The sequence below is a fragment of the Desarmillaria tabescens genome (assembly GCF_030435595.1).
Source record: "Desarmillaria tabescens strain CCBAS 213 chromosome Unknown EV420scaffold_51, whole genome shotgun sequence".
NCBI classification, from domain to species: Eukaryota; Fungi; Basidiomycota; class Agaricomycetes; order Agaricales; family Physalacriaceae; genus Desarmillaria; species Desarmillaria tabescens.
In genome coordinates, this window is record NW_026848350.1 from 77632 (window position 1) to 96478 (window position 18847).

General features: G+C 48.0%; 8 protein-coding genes across 8 annotated transcripts; 5 read left to right on the top strand and 3 right to left on the bottom strand.

The window, feature by feature from the left end:
* The first annotated feature begins 676 nt into the window (after positions 1-676).
* On the top strand, positions 677-1998 carry EV420DRAFT_978902 (uncharacterized protein). The gene is made up of 3 exons (XM_060484233.1): positions 677-1103; positions 1175-1574; positions 1635-1998. The coding sequence occupies exons 1-3, from the start codon at positions 1092-1094 to the stop codon at positions 1976-1978; spliced, it is 756 nt and encodes a 251-aa protein (XP_060325332.1). The 5' UTR covers positions 677-1091; the 3' UTR covers positions 1979-1998.
* Positions 1999-3307: 1309 nt separating this feature from the next.
* On the top strand, positions 3308-4594 carry EV420DRAFT_1277169 (uncharacterized protein; the record flags this gene model as incomplete). The annotated part of the gene is made up of 7 exons (XM_060468008.1): positions 3308-3368; positions 3421-3618; positions 3673-3758; positions 3825-3932; positions 3983-4042; positions 4098-4185; positions 4239-4594. 7 exons carry the CDS (start codon positions 3308-3310, stop codon positions 4592-4594), a joined length of 957 nt encoding a protein of 318 aa, XP_060325333.1.
* A 1175-nt stretch (positions 4595-5769) lies between these two features.
* On the top strand, positions 5770-7452 carry EV420DRAFT_979515 (uncharacterized protein). The gene is made up of 3 exons (XM_060484235.1): positions 5770-6212; positions 6285-6690; positions 6747-7452. The coding sequence occupies exons 1-3, from the start codon at positions 6198-6200 to the stop codon at positions 7193-7195; spliced, it is 870 nt and encodes a 289-aa protein (XP_060325334.1). The 5' UTR covers positions 5770-6197; the 3' UTR covers positions 7196-7452.
* Positions 7453-7703: 251 nt separating this feature from the next.
* EV420DRAFT_1572846 (uncharacterized protein) lies at positions 7704-10022 on the bottom strand. Its single transcript, XM_060474365.1, has 3 exons — positions 9749-10022; positions 8720-9695; positions 7704-8694 (listed from the first exon to the last, which is right to left on the bottom strand). The coding sequence occupies exons 1-3, from the start codon at positions 9928-9930 to the stop codon at positions 7762-7764; spliced, it is 2091 nt and encodes a 696-aa protein (XP_060325335.1). The 5' UTR covers positions 9931-10022; the 3' UTR covers positions 7704-7761.
* A 248-nt stretch (positions 10023-10270) lies between these two features.
* Positions 10271-11931, bottom strand: EV420DRAFT_1721008 (Septin-domain-containing protein; the record flags this gene model as incomplete). Its single annotated transcript, XM_060479756.1, has 7 exons — positions 11757-11931; positions 11651-11702; positions 11246-11594; positions 11066-11183; positions 10821-11013; positions 10447-10706; positions 10271-10393 (listed from the first exon to the last, which is right to left on the bottom strand). Exons 1-7 carry the CDS (start codon positions 11811-11813, stop codon positions 10271-10273), a joined length of 1152 nt encoding a protein of 383 aa, XP_060325336.1. The 5' UTR covers positions 11814-11931.
* Positions 11932-12860: 929 nt separating this feature from the next.
* Positions 12861-13821, bottom strand: EV420DRAFT_1277172 (ribosomal RNA large subunit methyltransferase J; the record flags this gene model as incomplete). Its single annotated transcript, XM_060468009.1, has 2 exons — positions 12861-13050; positions 13103-13821. The coding sequence occupies 2 exons, from the start codon at positions 13819-13821 to the stop codon at positions 12861-12863; spliced, it is 909 nt and encodes a 302-aa protein (XP_060325337.1).
* A 2066-nt stretch (positions 13822-15887) lies between these two features.
* On the top strand, positions 15888-17576 carry EV420DRAFT_1572857 (uncharacterized protein). The gene is made up of 10 exons (XM_060474366.1): positions 15888-16045; positions 16098-16110; positions 16165-16219; positions 16280-16477; positions 16526-16611; positions 16677-16784; positions 16835-16894; positions 16949-17036; positions 17090-17439; positions 17492-17576. Exons 1-10 carry the CDS (start codon positions 15981-15983, stop codon positions 17498-17500), a joined length of 1032 nt encoding a protein of 343 aa, XP_060325338.1. The 5' UTR covers positions 15888-15980; the 3' UTR covers positions 17501-17576.
* Positions 17577-17647: 71 nt separating this feature from the next.
* On the top strand, positions 17648-18509 carry EV420DRAFT_1572860 (Redoxin). Its single transcript, XM_060474367.1, has 5 exons — positions 17648-17855; positions 17903-18036; positions 18095-18129; positions 18180-18274; positions 18323-18509. Exons 1-5 carry the CDS (start codon positions 17700-17702, stop codon positions 18440-18442), a joined length of 540 nt encoding a protein of 179 aa, XP_060325339.1. The 5' UTR covers positions 17648-17699; the 3' UTR covers positions 18443-18509.
* The last annotated feature ends 338 nt before the right edge of the window (positions 18510-18847 follow it).

Genomic DNA, 18847 nt, shown 5'->3' on the forward strand with positions numbered 1-18847 from the left:
ACGGTACGGCGGCGTGTCGGTGTACGTGGTTTTTTTCATCCTCGTTCATCCTTATTAATAATATATAAACCAAATCAAGGTCATCGGATATTCTCTAACTTGTCGCATGCTAGTATCTCCGTTTTATGTATAAAACCGACAGTACACTCAGGATATCCTTGATCCCTTCATATACGGAACGTTCGTCCACTACCTTTGGCTCCGGCAAATTTACGTAGAGTTTAAGGGCGAAAGAAGCTTGTATAATGGTGGCATGGTGTGACAAGTAATCTTGTGCATCAGTGGTTTCTACCGCGCTACGCAGCCAAAGTACGTTTGCAAAGCATGTCGTCCCGGGTCTGTCGTTCCATAGTCATCATGAACTCGGAGAGGATACCCCCACATCACTGGATGTTGCTGCGGGCACGGAAAAACTCGGGAACCCGCAAGTATCATTACCTCGTTGGCTTCTTGTCTCTGCGCCTGCTCTGTTCTTGGTCATTAGTCCTCCGAGTTGATTGATCTACAAACATACTAACGCTCCGAATCATCTAGGGTCGGCAGTTTCCGTTCATCGCTTTTTCACTTTTTTCCAGAATGGGCTAGCTCGTCGCATGTTAGTGTCTTCGTTTTATGTATAAGGGGGCTAGGGGAACTGATGTTTACTGCTTCTCAGGACTGAAATGTTGGTCTCATGAAGTGAACATTCCTAGTTTTGGGATCCTAGCAGCGGGCACCGACAGGAAGTACTTCGCGATGAGCAACAAAACTCGGTCTTACATTTTGACTACAACAAAAATGGTTCGGCATTTCCGGAGTAGAAGACGTGAACTGTGATCAGAAAACACGTCTGTTTCCGAACGTTTCTGTTTCTGTTTTGCTTGGTCGCCACAGCAGTAGCTAAGAAATGCTGACCTCGACTTTACAGCATAGTTCGGGCCGTCGCCTGTAAACCATCTCAGGCCCATGGCACTAAAAGGACCGGCACCCCGCTTGAGACCACATAATCTTCTCTCTCCCTCTCCTTCATGTTCTCCTCTCATTCGTACACATTGAATAAGAACTGAGGATAGGCGGTGACCAGCGGGACTTCAAGTGTTTCTAGCGCTAGGATGCCCTTGACAGTAAGTCATGTTTCGTCCTATTTTCCTCATCCGCTGTATTCAATCACTTTTTTTGATTTCCCTCCTTACAGGCATCCTTCACGTCCTACTCCTTCACCGCATGCACGACTGTGCTCTTTTATGACCTGCTCCTCCTCCTCCCCACTGAAATCGATTATGTATGGCTTTCCCGGCCCGTACATCCACTCTTATTGCTGTTCGCATTGAATCGCTACTTACCCTTGATCGATATGGCGGTGACCATCAACTGGCTCCTGCACAAGCCCACTCCGACCCAGTGTCACCAGTTTGCGTCCATCATGAGCCCGCTCATGGTCATTGGGATTTTGACGTCGCAGGTGATTCTCATGATCCGCACGTATGCAATATGGGATCGACACAGAGCGGTATTCTGGTGTTTTATTGGGACTGGTGTCTTCTGTTTTATACCGGAGTTAGTTTGCATTGTTATAGAACTCAAGACAATTCGATGTAAGTCTTTTGTCATTCGTGCTTTCGAAGCTAGCAGAGGGCTTAGGGCTTAATTTGTAGTCATCGAACCGTCGTCCAACTATCCTGGCTGCTTCAACGTCTCTTCAAACATGGCCGAGACGTTCTATATCCCTGTACTCGTTTCAGAGACGATCATTGCTTCGCTCACACTCTTCAAGGGCGTGCAACACCTCCGCCGTTCTTCCCATCCTTTTCTCATCGAGTTTTATGTCTCAGGGATGTTCTTTTACGTGTGTCTCCTCCTCATGACCGTTGCAAATATCCTTGTCCCCATGTGGGCTGACAGCCTCGCACCCTTCCTTAGTTATGTTCAGCTTATCCTTCACTCCATCCTGAGCAGCCGCATCATGTTGCTTATTCTCAAGCAGAGAGAGATGCGTTGACGCTATCCTGATGAAGAGCCGTCCACGGGTGATGTTGAATTATCTCATACCACGCTGTAAACTACATGCAAATGCACTAAAAATCATTATAAGATACCAGCTCAATCTAACGAGATTTTTCTCCCGGCGGACCTGGAAATGACGTGAAGAATATGCCAGCATAGGGAACAGCATCCCGGACTGATGGAAGAATACAGCCGACCGTGGACACGTTTTGCACCTGAATGGCAGCCGATTCAGGTGCTGGAATACATTCATACAATTGAATACAGAAGGTCGCCGTCGACAGGTGCATTGCCCTGGACGACCGTCGCTAGTGTAGTTTTCTCATGTTAGTGGTCGCAGTACGCCAAACGAGTTCAGAAATGGACGATCAGAAAACTGGCCCTGGACAGACGTGATAAGGTACCTCACTCAAATCCCGTAGGGGCCTTTTCAGTCAGAAGATTGTAATCGCCGCTTCCAACAGACGGGCCGCTGACTACAATTGTATACATGACGAGTATCGTGGCTTATATCTAGGAGAAGGAATAGAAATGCCGCGCAACACATGAACTTGTCAGAGCTCAATATATTAAATGAAAGAATCACAAACGGAGCGATACCTTTGGAATAGCGCACTGTGTGCTAGAGGACACAAAAAGCATGGAAATTAATAGAAGCACCCGTGACTTCGTTCCTATCCGGCCTACGCGACGCGTCTGCAGCTGAAGTCCAGGTTCAATGATTGCCTTTTCGGGAGCTTACGTAACCGCAGCGATGAGGGTTGTTTACCTGAGTTTGTACTAGCGGAGTCAACCAATTTATAGTTTCGACATCGGACCGTCTGATGTCGACCACCCTCATCGATTTCCTCTGAGTCCGTGTCTGTCAAAGGCGAGTGTATTGATTTACTTCTGTGATTTATTAATGGCTGTACTTGAATAATACCCAGAGGAGGCTCACTGTCTGGAGTGTTCAATGCTGTACGATAGCTCGCCTATTTGATTGATCTAGGGTCATCATGGAAGTGGAATCTGGGCAGAATTTTCCTAGTCTAAGCCCCACATGCTCCCACTCAACGTCCGCCGCATTTCGAGCGTCGACACTTTGGAGCTACTTAAACGTAGAACGGCAGGAATTTCCCACCTCTGTACTCCCCAATGCCTGCCAGTGCGTTACCTAGTACTCTGGCGAACGGGGCTGGTACAGCACCCCCAGATTTATATAAGATGTCGGTAACGCTTTCACGTTTGCAGGCTGGTCTGTCCTGACTCCAATACCTCAGAACAGGTCCTTTGGTACGCATTCAATCCTTGATACAGGAAAAGCGGTGGTCGCTCATCTTTCATGCAGTTAATCGGCACCTTTCTGAATCTCGCATTATATGGCGTTCTGTGTGATCAAGTCTGTTAGTGGACATATCCCTATCATCGTACGCATGTTCTTGACTGTTCTTTTAGACATATACTATATCTCCTTTCCAAAGGACCGTCTGGTGACAAAGAGCATTGTATATGTTCTCTGGCTTGTCGAGACTGTTCAGACTGTTATCAATATCTCTGATATCTTCGATATCTTCTGTTACGATTTTGGGAACCTTTCCGAGCTTGACGATGTACATCTCACATGGTTCAACGTTCCCATTCTCTCTGGATTTGGTGCGCACTTTTCTTTACGCTGGATTACGCTTTGAGTTACTGAAACAGTCGCAGTTGGTTGTGTCTGTCAATTATTTTATGCCTGGCGAATGTATAAATTCAGTAAGAAGACGCGATGGATAAGTCTTACTCTGTCAATGGTAAGCTTTGTTCGTAAATGTATGGTCGCCGCTCTCTAATGAACCAAATCTCGATCCTCATCAAAGATCGCTTTTATTCAATTTGCGGGTGCTATTGGTTGTGGCATTACAGCAGAGAGTCATGACCACTACTCAGACCTTCAGACAGATTTGACGATCAAAGTGGCTACAATGGTGAGCAGGGTCGTTGTTGTGTCCCCCCTTTAACCATTGACGATTCGCAGATATGGTTGGGTGGGAGCGTTTTGTGCGATGCTGCCATTGCTATATGTATGACTTATCTTGTAAGTGAAGTATGGGAATAGCATTTAGGTCTCGACTGATCATTGTTGCCTATAGTTAAGTCAAGCTCATACCGGCCTCAAATCTACTCGTGTACTTATTTCCAGGCTGATACGACTAACCATTGAAACGGGGACAGCAACAGGTCAATCATATACCACAAATCTGGATCAATTGGCTTATTTGTCGCCTTTGCAGCTACACTCGCTGTCATTGACATCGCACTCTTTCTCGCATATCCTAATAACAACTACCACACTGTCCCGGCAATCTGCTTGGTAAAGGTTTATTCGAATACCATCCTTGCTGTTTGCAACAGTCGTATGACTACGCGAATTCGTGGAGGGAGGGAAGATTCAACTCTTCACTCATATGAGTCTTTCGATTTGTTACATGGTGGATTGAATATCGAGCTTCGAGAAACGCAGACCAACACAAATGCGGAATCTTCTGTGCGACTTGAGGGTACCAAAGGAGGCGAAAGCAAGGAGCCCATCGCGCCCCTTCCTGCTGACGGAAATGACTCAACACGGGACATGCTCAAGACATGCTAGACGCGAAGGTGATACTTTCCCTCAGATCAGGCAATTAATCTCATGCGACTTCTGTGCAGCCAGCATGAATGGTATGGCAATTGGTTAGCCCTCGCACGGATGCTCTTATGTACAGCTATAATTACGATACGGATGTCCCGAAATTAATGATCGCATGCAACGTAACGGACGGATACAAGAGAGTCAACTTGGACAACGCTTCGAAACTTTCCTTCACGCCAAATGCATCTGAAACCACAAGGCTTACTACCATCTACAATCTTATGCCGTGACCCTTGTTGACGGGACGCCGCACGGACGATACTACTGAAGATTTTGGCCTTTAGCATGGTTTCTGAGGAAATTTCGCGTTGGCTATGCTCATAGTCACCGGGAGAAGCGGTCCTCCAAAGCTGTCTAAGAAGAGGAAGCTGTCGCCTGCCCACCCTGAGGAGACCAATAGACGCGGCAAAAACCAACCTCCAAAGAGTACCATCTCCGATATCGAAGGTTCGAACGGAGATACAGGTGATGTGACCAACCCAACCAATCTGATTCAGGATTTAGGCGAGGGTCGAGGTGAACCATTGGACAAGAATGTCGAAGTGAAGGAAATTCCCTCTATATATATTATCTCCATGATCATTATAGCGGGGCTGGTGCGAGAGGCGAGTTGGAGGGTAAAGACAGGTCACGTTGTGTTTCGATGACGTTTTGCCGAACGAACAAAGTCCCTTGAGGCTCCTCGGCATTATTACTTTTCTTTCGACCATCTCACAAATCTTCGTCGAAGGGCGAGGCTTGTTGCAATGTTGGCATGGTGCGACGGGTGATCTCCTTGCTCATTGATGGGTTCTACGCTACACAGTCCTGGCATATTTGCGAAGCATGTGGTCCATTGTTCTATGGTCAGGTCACGGAGAGAATATCCTTGTGACGGTTGGGCGTTGCTGCGGGCACTGGGAAGGTACCAGAGGTCTGGCAAGTATCATTACTTCGTTAACTTCTTGTCTCTGTGTCTGCTCTGGTGGTGGTAGTGGGATGCTGCTTTTGGTTGTAAGTCCTCTTATTTGGTTGATCCACAAACATCCTAACACTGCGAATCCTATCTAGACAGCAATAATTTCCACTCATCACCCTCCTTACTAATTTCCACTTTGGCGGTAACTGTCGCATATTATTATCTTTGTTGTATGTCTAAGTAAGCCGCTTGAACTAATGCTTACTGCTCACTGAAATCTTGCAAACAGATATAGAGATAGGCACAGTGAGAACGCGGTGACTACTTCGGGGTGAGCGCGTTCTGACCTGTTCTAGAGGCTTCGGCATTCCCGGCATAGGAAATATGGTGGCCGTAAAACACGTTTATCTCCGAATGGTTTCAATTCTATCTTGCTTGACGTAAATGTTACCACCCGGTACTCAAGAACTGCTATCGGTGAGGTTACAGCACTAGACCGTCGTCTGTGAACCATCTCAGGGCCACAAGCGCTAAAAGGACCGACATGAGACCGCACGCTTTTCGCGGTCTCTCTTTAATAGTCCCTTTTTCTCCTCTGCGCACAATGAAGTAGACTTGAGAATAGGCGGTGACCAGCGGAATTTTGTTCTCAACTATTTCGATATGAGGATGTCATCTGTGAGTTATTCTTCGTCCTATTTCCCTCATCTGTTGTATTCAGTCACCTTTTTTTTAACTTTCCACGTATAGGCATTCTTGAGTCTTTCATCCATCTCTTTCACTGCGGGCGCGACTGTGCTCCTCTATGATCTGATCCTCCTCCTCCCTACTGAGATTGATTATATTTGGCTTCCACGACCTGTACACCCACTCCTATTGCTGTTCGCATTGAACCGCTACTTACCCTTGGTGGACATGACGTTGAACATTAACTGGCTCCTGCACAGGAGCAGCTCGATGCACTGCGGCCTGTATTCCTTCATTACAGGCCCACTCGTAGCCTTCGGGATTTTCACATCGCAGGTGATCCTCATGATCCGCACGTATGCAATATGGGATAGACACCGAGCGGTATTCTGGTGTTTTATTGGGACTGGGGTCTTCTGTTTTACACCGGGGGTAGTCGGCCTTGCTATAGAACTCAAGGACCTTCAATGTGAGTTACTTGTCATCTGCGCTTTCAAAACAAGCAGAGAGTTCAATACCTTACAGCCGCACAGTCGTCCAACAATCCTGGCTGTTTTCATGTCTCTCCAAGCTTGTCAAAGTTGCTCTACATCCCAGTGCTCGTTTCAGAGACGATCATTGCGTCGCTTACACTCTTCAAGGGCGTACAGCACCTCCGCCGTTCGTCTCATCCTTTTGTCACAGAGCTTTATGCCTCTGGAATGCTCTTTTATGTGTGCCTCTTCCTCATTTCTCTCGCCAATATCCTTATTCCCATGTGGACCTATGCCCTCACGCCCTTCCTCGGTTATTTTCAGCGCATCCTCCATTCCATCCTGAGCAGCCGCGTCATGCTACTCATTCTCGAGCAGAGAGGGATACGTCGACCTGCAGAAGAGCTGTATACGGATGACTTCGAAGTGTCTGAATGCTTCGCCCAAACACGTTCAGACTCGGAAATTCAAGCGGAATCGAATATCCGTTCATCATGTTAGCCCTGACGAGAACCAGCCGCACTTGCGACTCGAAAAACGCTAACGTTGCGCATACCCCAGGAGCCGGAGAATGGGCTTTATTACTAGTGGATACAATGCGCACGGAATGACCTCGTGCGTTAGCACGACGCATATTTGGGAATATATACCCATTGTACCTTGGAAGCACAAGATTCACGAGCGACGGGCATTTTAACGTGCCTAATATAGCTATAGACTTCGAGAAAACGGAGGATTCACTATGAGGAACGTCTGAACAAACAAACGGACGTGGGAGGAACAAGAGGGAGGCATTGCGGCTTCACTGCAGTGGCTGGTGCGTTTTTGATGGCGTAAAACGGGATTTTAGAAGGTTTCGATTTCAGCGTCAGTTTTTACGCCTGCGTTTGGAGTGCTGTTCAATAAAACATTATCTTAGTCCCATTGTTCTATAGGGGGGAAGGGGTTTTCACACCATTTTACAGACGGCCTTTTCAGGTTTCTTTTGTTGTGCTTCGCAAACCTGGCTGTAAAATATTGTTATATTACAATGAATATTCAAGTAAGTAGGGGGTCTAAGATCTGCTCTACGGGTACACAACTTGGTTCAGTCTACTCGCAAAATGCCTAGCCAGCTCTCCTTTATGAAGCTTGTTCAGGTACTCGATCCTATCCTTCATATGCTTTCTCGCCTGACCACCATACAAGAGATGGAATCCCGGCGGCGTCTCTCGACTAGCACTCTTCACCAAAACCACCGGAGCGACATCATGGGATTCCACGAGATACCCCTGCGCATCCCTCACTTCCTCTCTCGCAGGAACCAACACATGTATAGGATCCGCAATAAGATCGCGCTCCTCGTCCAAAGCGTTCTCGAGCTCGTCGATCTCATCTAGGACATCCTGGAGCTCTCCGGGAATCTTTAATGCGTCGGAATCGATTTGTACTTGCCAAGGCAGGTCCTTTCTATCCGTTCGGCCCTTCTCGTCGATGTCATAGACCAAGAATGTGTCGTTTTTGTCCTCGGGAAGGTACTTTTGCTTCACTTCCTCCTCTCCTTCGATACGGTATGTTTCTTTCAGCTCCTCAGCGCGCTCATACCACGAACCGATACCAACACCAATAACCCTCTTTTCCCAAGGTATCGGAGCATCCAGACCTTCACCGTTGAGACCCCGCCCTCTCTCCTCCGGGCTGAACCGTATCCCAACCAATCCACCCCTTGCACCAGCAAGGAGTTGCGACATTTCAACTGCAAGATCTTCCATTCTCTGCAGGCGGAGACAACGGAATCGGTTGCCCAACGTCGCAGCCGACTTTCTGTCATGGTTATCGAGCGTAGCATGGAAGGGCAATCCACGCGACAAGGACTTTGATAGACGCACAATAGACGCCCCCATCGGGCGCGTGGCGAACGTCAATGCAAGCAGTGGACGCCAGAAGGGCTCCTCTTTGATCACCTTCTGGTACTGCCGTCTTAGCGTAGCGACGGCAATTTGGTGTTTTTCAACAGCATCCTTGTCCGACGCAGTCAGATATGACAGTGTGTGTCAAAGCCTCCGTTTCTCCTCGAGCCATAGCAGGAGTGGGAGGTATGAATCCAGATGCGTGCTGTGGAGGCTGGGAAGAACCCTGTGTGACGACACCACTGACTTCTGTAGGTATTTTCTCGTCCCGTGGTTCCGTGTGTGCGACGAGTCCACCAGCCATCGCGCTAGCTGTCAAGTCTGCCATGAGTGCGCCGCCCTTACCCTCCATCTCTCGAATAGCTTTCCACTGCTCGGCATCCACTGCGGCGTCAGGATTATTGGATCCTTGACGAACGGGACGCATATCGACTGCGTCGGGGGGAGGAAGAGGAGACTGAGCAAAGCCATTCGCAGACGTTGGAGGCTGGAAACCACTTGGATGATGGAAGGTACCGTCGGTGTGCTCGACCTCGAAAGGGACCTTTTCCTGCCTCGATTTCATCTCCGTGCTGACTGTGCCAAGATCAGCCTCTCTATGCCGCTGAACAACTGCTTGCGTCTGCTTCAGTTTATCCTCTGGACGTTCAGGACGTTCCCGACGAGGCGGTGTCGGGGACGTTGCAAGGTCAGCAGCTGCGTTGGGCGAAACAACAGGCTCCTGCAATAGATCGTCCTCGCTGTTCTCGAAGCTGTCCTTCAGCTCGTCATTGAGGTGATACAAAACACGCTTGAGTTTCTTCTGCGGCGTCCAAGGCCAGCGGGCATTGTCCATCGACTCTAGAGCTTCGGAAGGCGCTCGAGGTGAGTTGTAGCGTTTCAGGACGGCCTCAAAATCGGCAGCTCGACAGAAAGCAACGATATGGTCTACACATTCGGTGCGGCCGACTCCGTATTTGACAGGGTAGCGAGATTCGAGGAGAAAGACAGTATGGGGCTCGTATGCTGCCTGGTGAGGAGTCTCATACATCTTCGAGTTGGATAGGTAGCGTCCACCGCTAAGCCAGTTGCCCATTCGGAATTCTTTGGGCCTCGTGAAACCACCCATATAGCTAATTAATTTGGTAAAAATCAAGCACCAGATGGAACAGGCAAGTCTACACACGTTTTCACGGGCGTCAGTGCCATTGTTATATCCATACGCTCATCCTTCTCGGCCTTTTTAATGCGTCGAGACATTTGCTTTGCCAACTCCTTGTCTGGAACGGAGGGAGAATCGTTGAGAACTTGACCGAATATATGGCCCTTGCGCCCAAGACGCGCAGAACGAGCAATTGTAGCCTTCATGGTGCTTGTGTTGGAGGGCGATTCATGTATCACAAGGAAGGAAGCAACGGTCCAAGCTCCAATGATGAGGGTCTTAAAAGAGGAATTTTCGCCGTGTTTACGTAAGTTTGTCCGTTCTCGGGCACAGATTCCATTCTCCGAAGAGCAAAAAAAGATCCTGAATATATTCCGGTACGAAAAACTATGTCCGACAAAGGATGGGCAATTTTGGCGACCTGGTATTCCAACCTGCTCAAAAGGAATGTACGTATGAACGTTCTTGGGGTATAAGTAAGAAGGAGACAGCGAGAACACATGGTAACAAAATAAGAGCCGTAGGAATGTAAGATGAATCCAGCCACTATCTCCGGCTGGTGCCCCGTCCGTAACCGACCTGGAGGTTGTCCAATTCGGCTTCCAGTTGCTTGATGGCTCCATGAGCCAGCTCCAAATCCTTATTGAGACGGTCGCGTTCGGCAATAAGCTAGGAATCATGGGATCAGTTATAGGGCCGGTATTTTGATAGGAAGAACTAACGTGTTGTTCCCATTGCCTGAAACGGGACTCCTCGGCCTTAACCTGCTCGGTGAACCTCTTGCGTAACTGTTCTTCTTCTTCCTTGAACTTGGGGTTGTCCAGCTTCTTCACCTTGGGTTCACCGAATTTACGTGTCTCCATCTGTTGTTGACGGTAGTTCTCATAGTGGGAATCTTCCGTCGTAGAGATAAGATCCAGCATATGCGTTCGGATGAGCAGAGACCGAAGCTTCTTGAAGTCACAGTGGTTCTCGTTCTCAACTATAACAGAAATCATTAGTTAGTAAAGCATTCACACACCACGAAAGCCGACGAATCTCGGCGCCCTAGAAGCCTAACTGGCACTCGAGGAAATCGAACAGCAAACAAACTCACCTTCGGCAACACCCCAAAGGTATTCACGACCCTTGACAATACGACCATCCGGAGTTTTCACATCCTCGGTGGAGCCAATGATAGAGAAAGGAATAGCATCAGTGAGAATACGTGCGTGGTCCGCACTGTCGTCATCAGCCTCCACAGGGGGAGTATAGATGCGGATGCCTTGCGCGGTAATGACCTCCCGAATCTAGACCGACGTAAGCGCCCGTCTACAGCAGGAAACACAGCAGAAAACGTACGCGCTGCTTGAACAGGAACAAGTCATTCTGCGTCAATGTATCCGCCTTTGCAACAACGGGGATCAGGTTGACGCGGGTACCGAGGCGCTTCATGATCTCGATATCCAGAGGCTTCAAACTACCAAAAAAGTGCAAAGTTAGAGTCAAAAGCACTGCGTGCACGTAATAGTGACTACGCACGTATGACCAGTGGGTCGGATGAAGTACAGACAGGCATGTACCCTCAGATCAGTCTTTTCATGACGCTGAGGCTGCTGCTCCTGGCGCATGTAGGCTTCATGCTGGTCGTCGATAAAGTCAACGATCGGCGACCAGGAGTCGCGGTTGTTGACATAGTCTCCAAAGCCAGGAGTGTCAATGACGGTGAGCTTGACCTTGAACTGCTTCTCCTCCAGCTCAGCCTTGATGATCTCGACCTCAGTGAGCTTGTCGAGCTGCTTGTGGTGACGCTTGTTGTAGTTTTTGGCAGGCGAAAGCTCGGTCGAAAAGAGCGTGTTGATAAGGGTGGTCTTGCCAAGTCCAGATTCACCTGCAATAATTACACAGTTAGCAACAGTCCGAACAGTAAACGGCAATGCTACGCACCGACAACCATTATCGTAAAATGCGCCCCGCGCTTGGCGACGATCTTGTGTTTCTATTTCCACCAGTCAGTACAATGATCCAGCAAAAATTCACGCAGCAGCAATACCTGGTTGGGAAGGTTGGCAATACCGATGCCATCGAGGAAGGGAACGGGGGCAGCCATTGCGTGAGTGTGGTTCAGAGGCAAAAATTAAGCTGATGTCGTTTGAGGACCCTTCTATTTGACTCTGTTTATCCCCCGTGGCGTGTTCGGTCCGCTCTTGAGTCGCACGGGCACCGACGCTGGAGTTTACGAGGACTACTATTGTGCGGCCGTAGAATTTATTTCAAAACCAAACTCCTCAGGCGGTTTTAAGATCTAAATTTACTCGATTCTGTTTCACAGACGCACACACAAAGCCCGAAAACAGGGTATGGAAGAAAGAAAAACATACCAACGATACGAGTGTACGTACTACGCATCTTCTACATTGTCTAGTCGACATCAGACTCGGAAGCACCTACAGATCCGGTCTTTGCGTGTATGAAATTCGCGAGACCTTAGACGCCGATAGGTAGATTGAATGCCGAAGTTTGTAACTTGGCTGCTGAAAGGATGGCAAGGAGTTCATGCCTACGCAACCGGCAATGAATTAAGGACAATCACTTGTCTCAGTAAATGACTTGCAGTGGCCTGATAGAAGAGAAGAGAACCAAGTGCATTGACAGACAGCTTGATGATAATTGTGATACGGCGAAGCAACTGCACTCTCGATATTCATATCGTCATAAGAAGCGAGGCCAGTTGCTACCGCTTAAGCTTTCTTGATGCAGTAGCTAGGGTGCTGAGGCCCTTGCTCGAGACATGAATTCGGCGCCAGTGCGGGAGCGGGTAAATATTGACTGGCTTCTCTCATGGAATCATATATCGTACTCCTCATACCCCTGAGTGAGAAGTCATTTCGTTATTCAAGGCGATATGAATATAGAAATACGAAATGGGTGCTTCTTCGTCGGGATTGAGAGCGGGTCACCTCCATCTTATAGACGAACGGACTAACAGCCACGTCTATCAGTCGGGGCTAGACTGGGTGAAAGATTGTACGAGCGGTGAATGTGAAGGGTAAAGTCCGGATTGGTAGATGCATCCATCGCCGCATAGCTCCAGGGTCCAACGTGGGATCATGCAGGCTCAGACCGCGACGATGGCTCAGAACGAGTGTCGTGAACGCTAATGTCTCTCAGGAAGTATCCCGTACATAGGAACTTCCCTGACTGGGTTCCAACCGCGACAGACAAAGTAGCTTTCAGACGACTCTGACCTACTCGCCGGGGGCTTGATATATTGTACATTGCTGAAATGGGGTTCCAATTTCTCTTTCCGGAACGCATTCATAGCATCGAAAGAAAAATGCTTCAGCCTGCAGCGCGTGAGCTTATTAAGGATGAACGAGAACAAAAAAAAACACGTACACCAACACGCCTCCGTACCGTCTACCAATCTGCTCCTCAGTCCGCAAATGACGCGCCGCAAACGCTTGCACCGCCAGACAAAGTCGATACGATTCCTCCGAATCATGCAAAGCATTCCCAGAGATATTCGGGGCCATATCGGAGAGCACAACGTCCACCAATGCTTTACCCATCTTCCGTTGTCTGAGCCCAGGTATGGATGAATGCAACAGGTCCGTAATCGCCGCGTCTGTTTTAGGATCGAGAAAATCTTTCTGGAGAGACCGAACACCAGGGATCGGGTTCATTGGAAGGAGGTCAACAGCAACGACGGTCCCACGACCTTTGCTTTCACTACGAGCAATCTCCTCTTCCATTCTGTCGATATTGAGGGGGTCGTAGTCGCTACCAGGACGCGACGACTCGGCAGGTCTTCGTTTGGAGCGTACCCGGGGAAGGGTGGACGGTAATGGCTCGCTGTCCTCCTCGGATCCGTACCCCAAACGCTGTGATACGACTTGGCTCCACCCTCCAGGTGCCGCACCTAGGTCGACGACGACGTTCACATCATCGTGGTCGAGGAAACTAAGCTGGCTGTCGAGTTCGAGGAGTTTGAATGCAGAACGGGACTTGTACGCCGAGGATGCTCGTTGTTTGACGTAGTGGTCACGACGCTGTCGAGCTATCCATTGTGTAGATGATTTTTTGGAGAGGGCGGCGAGGGTCGGATGGAAGGACATGCAAGACGGCCAGAGAAGGGCCTTTTGTTTGTGCAATAAACAACGCGTGCTTACAATTTGTTTTAGCTTGGATACATACCACCAACTTCAAGTGACCAATTCCGAACAGGTGACGACTACTCTAAAGAATATATTCGCTATGTTAGACCCAGAAAATGGATATGTCGAACCGTTGAACCGTTCCTTATCGAATAACTTGTTGTTAGTCTTTCCTCGATACCTTTTCACTGAGGTTTCACCGTCTTACTATGCCAATAGACGCCTTCCTGATAACAACCCAGTAGCCTACACAGTGGTGGCGGGTATCTAAATCGAAAAGTACAACTTGAAAGGCAGGGCACAGCCAAGGAAAAGCGACTTCTGTGTTGAAATGCAAGGTCGTATCTCGTTCCCTCACCACGTCGGTGTACAAGAAGGGGGGGGTCATTCCAGATGACTATTATGCTATCTAATTCTCCTTGAAGGTAAGTGAGTAGCTCCAAAGTATGTTCTGTCTTGAATGTAACCTCCAACCAATTTCGAAGATCAGATGAATCCTCAGAAAACCGTTATTACCTACGGAATATTCATACTACCGTTTAAAGTGGTGATGCTTGTATAACATGTACTGGTGGGCCGAGCATGTGCTCTTCTCTTTCAACGTTCTAATGATTATGTAGCGCACCTTTGTTGCACACCTTGTGGCTTCCGATTTCACTTTTCTCTTGCGGTCAATGCCAGGTCGATGTCTACCGCCGACGAACTACATTCTTGCGCCATCGGACCCAATCTGTTACTCCCTCCGGTCCGTCTGAGATCTCTTATGTTTTTTCCAGATTTTTCCTCTTGCACCAGTGTGACATAACGTATCGTGCTGCGAGAGTGTCCCTCGTGTCTGCCCTTGACGCCACCTAGATCCCGTTTCGAACGCAATGGTAATGCTGCGAGCCAGCAGGGACCTCGTAAACCAGACAGAGCCAGACTCGACGAATCGCGTACGGTCAACGATGTAGAGAAGGAGCCTTACGTGTAAGTATGAACATTCAACGGTATAATATTCTATGGCGAGACTCTCCCGCAGAACCAATCTTGTGTCAAAGGCGCCCCAACCGTGTCCCATGCCAATAGGTGGTTACAGCTCGTCATAAGAGCGGTAGCCAAACGCAAAAAGGTTACAGACATCTACTGTATTCCTTAACCATCCCAGAGTATTATTCTATACGACGACATATTCCTTGTCTCGTTCTTAAAACCGTCAAGAGCGAAGGCCTTGTTAGGTTGCTTAATAGTTATTTTAGTGGCAAGTTAGGGTAAGCTTTCTTTTTCTTCTTCCGTTCCACAGGTTCACGTGTTCATACAAACGGGACAGCCTTAAGTCTACTAGAATATTTCCGACAAGTCGCATCTTGTCGAAAATAGAACCAGTTGCACGAAGCAATTTATATGCAGCAGATCGCCGTCAACAGGCACATTTGTCCGGGCCCGAGACGACTATTGTTAGTGTATCTTTTCCTGGCAGGTCAAATGATATTGAAGGGAATCGAGCGATCAGAAAGCTGCACCCGGAAACATAAGTTCAACAGTGCACCTCGCTCTAATTCGCTTGGGCTACTTTTCAGCAGGCTGTAATCACCGCCACCAAGTGCCGGATCGCCAACTACAATTGCCATGACAATACAAGCGGCGGGATACGTCGAGGAAAATATATGCTGCACAGCATTCGAACTTAACCACTCATCCACTTATTCGTTGTCAGGAGTCAGCATACGTCGAAGGAACGAAACCACTTAACACACCGTGTGCTGACGGATATATGAAGAACAGAGAATCTGTGGGTTCGTTCTACAATTTACGCGAGGCATCAGCGGTGAATTCACTTGCTTCTCGGTAAATGTCACCGGGGGTCTCACACTCTGACTACCCCCATTGCCGTCGGTTCTCTTCTGAGAGGCAAGATCATTGGTTTAATTCCGTGTACGGTGCTTACCTATAAATACACAGTTTTCATCCATAGGGATTGATTTAGGGTCGTTTCGGAAATCACTGGAATCCGTGAAATCTTCGGTAATGTGCTCCGTCGCATGTTCCCACAAGACGCGATCGTCAGCCGCACTTTGAACGTAGACGCTTTGGAGCTACTTAAACGTAGAACTTGGGGAATACCCCTTCTCTACTCTTCGATGTCCATGCTACCTAATCCTCTAATGGAGGACGCTAGTATGCCACCATCAGATGTATATAAGACGTCGGTGACGCTCTCACGCCGATTCAGTGCTATACTAATTTCAATGCTACAGAGCAGGACCTCTGGTACGGATCCGATCCTAGATACTGAAAAGCGGCTGCTGCTCAGTTTTCGTGCAGTTGGTCGGCTCCTTCCTCAACTTCATGTTATATGGCGTTCTTTGTAATCAAGTCTGTTAGTCGTCCTATCAGCTTACCCGCGTTCTTGGCTGCCCTTTACTCACCTCGTTCAAAGACATATACTACATCTCCTTTCCAAAGGACCGTCTCATGTCGAAGAGCATTGTACGTGTTCTTTGGCTCACCGAGACAGTCCAGACTATTATCAACATCACTGGCATTTTCGACACCTTTTGTTACAAATTTGGGAACCTTTCTGCACTCAATGACATCGGCCTCTCATGGTTCGGCGTTCCCATCCTCTCTGGGTTTGGTGTGTTTTTATACCTAATTACGCTTTGAGATACTGAAACAGTCGTAGTTGGCTGTGTCTGTCAACTATTTTATGCCTGGAGAATGTATAATTTCAGTAAGAAGGCACAATGGTTAAGTATTACACTTTCAATGGTAAGCTTCTCGCATGAATGTATGGTTACCATTCCCTAACATTTTGAAAACTATTTTCATCTAAGATCGCTTGTATGCAATTTTCGGGTGCGATTATTTCCGGTGTCGGAGCACGCAGATATGACCACTCCCTTGAACTTCAGACCGATTTAAAGGTCAAGGTGGCTACAGCGGTGAGCAGGTCATCGTTGTGACTCCCCATCTTATCATCTCCGAATCATAGATATGGCTGGGTGGGAGCGCTTTGTGTGATGTTGCCATTGCCTTATGCATGACCTACATTGTGAGTGAAGCCAAGAAACTCCTCCCTTCAACAGCTGATCATTGTCAACCATAGTTAAGTCGAGCTAATACCGGTCTCAAATCCACCCGGATACTTATTTCCAGACTTATACGTCTGAGCATCGAAACTGGAAGTATAACAGGTTGATCATATTCCACAAAAATAGGCACATTAACTTATTTACTACCTTTTCAGCTACGCTTGCTGTCGTTTGCATCGCACTCTTTCTTGCTTACCCCAATGACAACTACTACACTTCCCCGGCGGTCTGCTTGGTAAAGGTGTATTCGAATACCGTCCTTGCTGTCTGTAATAGCCGTATGACAAGGAGGATACGCGGAGGGAGGGAAGACGTCACTCTTCATACCTACGAGTTCGATTTGTTCGATCTGTCGAATGGTGAGTTGGATGTTGAGCTTCAAAACGTACAGACCAACATGAATGCGGAATCTCCTCTGCCGTTGGAGTGTCCTCAAGGAAGCGAAGGCAACAGGAAGATTCCCTACGGGAGTTTTTCGGATGCCAAAGACGTGCTCGGCACAAAGGTAGTACTTTTCCTCAAGTCAAACAGATAACCTCATGCAAGTTTCTATATAGCCAACATAGATTTGGCTTTCCGTAGCCTTGAATAGTACTCGCGCGGAAGATTTTATGTACACTGGCAATTATAATTAATATAAATGAGTAATTTCCAAAGAACTTGAACACATAGGAGACCCGGACGCATTTCCCCGCCTTTTTCATATAAGAAAACCCCCCCATTCTCCCGCATTCCGTTTTTGAGACCTTTCCGTCTACCACCATCATGTCGTCTCTGACTACAGGCGGCATCCCATCAACGGCCGTTTCCCTCCTTGGCGCCTCTCAGATCAACCCAGGCAAACCTCTTCCACCTTTGACTGTTAAGGAGACATCCGCGGAACGCCCAGAAACTGTGGTTTTGACTGGAAGGAACATCATCGTGAGCACAGAAAATTCCTTGTTATAGTACTTAACTAAGTGAAGTAGATTGGTGTACCGGGAGCGTTCACTGGAACATGCAGCGGCCAAATTTCGGGGTATATTGAGGAGTACGAAGCATTCAAGGCTAAAGGAGTAGAAGGGATATACGTCGTGGCGGTCAATGACCAGTTTGTGATGAAGTAAATTCTTTCTGTTTCCATGATACTTGAGGGAAATGACCTTTTTCTTGACGTGTAGCGGCTGGAAGGAGAAGCTCGCTCCGAATGGTACTCGTAAGTAAATTTCGCTTGTAGTTGAAGTGTATACTGATTGTATTTCACAGCTATTCACTTCCTGGCTGATGATCAAGGCACATTCACCAGTGAGACGGGCCTTATCTTCGATGCGACGCCATTGCTGGGCGGGCCTCGATCCAAGGTATGGCTGCATGGCTTCATCCGCTTCCAAGTCTTATGAATATGCCAGCGCTATGTCATGATTGTCAACGACAATCATGTCGTGTCTCTAGCAGTAGAGGACGACCCGAACAAAGTCACTGTTACGAGTGCGAAGATGATTCTGACCGCTTTGAGCTTCATGTTTTGAGGTTGGAGAAGAAAATATAGAAGTACCGTGTACATCACGAATGTAACACTATTAGAAGAAGGGATCCGGTTCTACATTTCGAATTCAGTTGAGGGATGATGATTCAAAGTCTTGAACAGCAAGTGATGCATTGAAGCCTGCGAAGGCTCGGCAATTATCTCGACTCCTTACCAGTCACATGTACATTCGCCCTGCACTACCTTTGCAGTATTTTGGATGTGCGCTGTTACGACCGACTTGGTACACCTGCATTCAACGAGAACCCAGCTTAGAGACCGACAACAGTCGCGCGTTGTTGACCAGAATTTCTGAGTCCGATAATTCAGAAATCGTGACCTCCTTGCCAATTGCGCGAGCAATACTGGCCATTGACACCCTTTGGCATGTCAAAGATCTACTGAGATG

Coding starts and splice junctions, on each gene's coding strand:
- EV420DRAFT_978902 (XM_060484233.1), top strand. Junction 1,575..1,634: donor AGAACTCAAGACAATTCGAT/GTAAGTCTTTTG, acceptor CTTAATTTGTAG/TCATCGAACCGTCGTCCAAC.
- EV420DRAFT_979515 (XM_060484235.1), top strand. Junction 6,691..6,746: donor AGAACTCAAGGACCTTCAAT/GTGAGTTACTTG, acceptor AATACCTTACAG/CCGCACAGTCGTCCAACAAT.
- EV420DRAFT_1572846 (XM_060474365.1), bottom strand. CDS start 9,930: ATGAAGGCTACAATTGCTCGTTCTGCGCGTCTTGGGCGCAAGGGCCAT. Junction 9,696..9,748: donor GCACTGACGCCCGTGAAAAC/GTGTGTAGACTT, acceptor CAAATTAATTAG/CTATATGGGTGGTTTCACGA. Junction 8,695..8,719: donor CGGAGGCTTTGACACACACT/GTCATATCTGAC, acceptor GCGTCGGACAAG/GATGCTGTTGAAAAACACCA.
- EV420DRAFT_1572857 (XM_060474366.1), top strand. CDS start 15,981: ATGTCCATGCTACCTAATCCTCTAATGGAGGACGCTAGTATGCCACCA. Junction 16,895..16,948: donor CCTTATGCATGACCTACATT/GTGAGTGAAGCC, acceptor TGTCAACCATAG/TTAAGTCGAGCTAATACCGG. Junction 17,037..17,089: donor CGAAACTGGAAGTATAACAG/GTTGATCATATT, acceptor CTACCTTTTCAG/CTACGCTTGCTGTCGTTTGC.
- EV420DRAFT_1572860 (XM_060474367.1), top strand. CDS start 17,700: ATGTCGTCTCTGACTACAGGCGGCATCCCATCAACGGCCGTTTCCCTC. Junction 17,856..17,902: donor TGACTGGAAGGAACATCATC/GTGAGCACAGAA, acceptor TAAGTGAAGTAG/ATTGGTGTACCGGGAGCGTT. Junction 18,275..18,322: donor TGGGCGGGCCTCGATCCAAG/GTATGGCTGCAT, acceptor TGAATATGCCAG/CGCTATGTCATGATTGTCAA.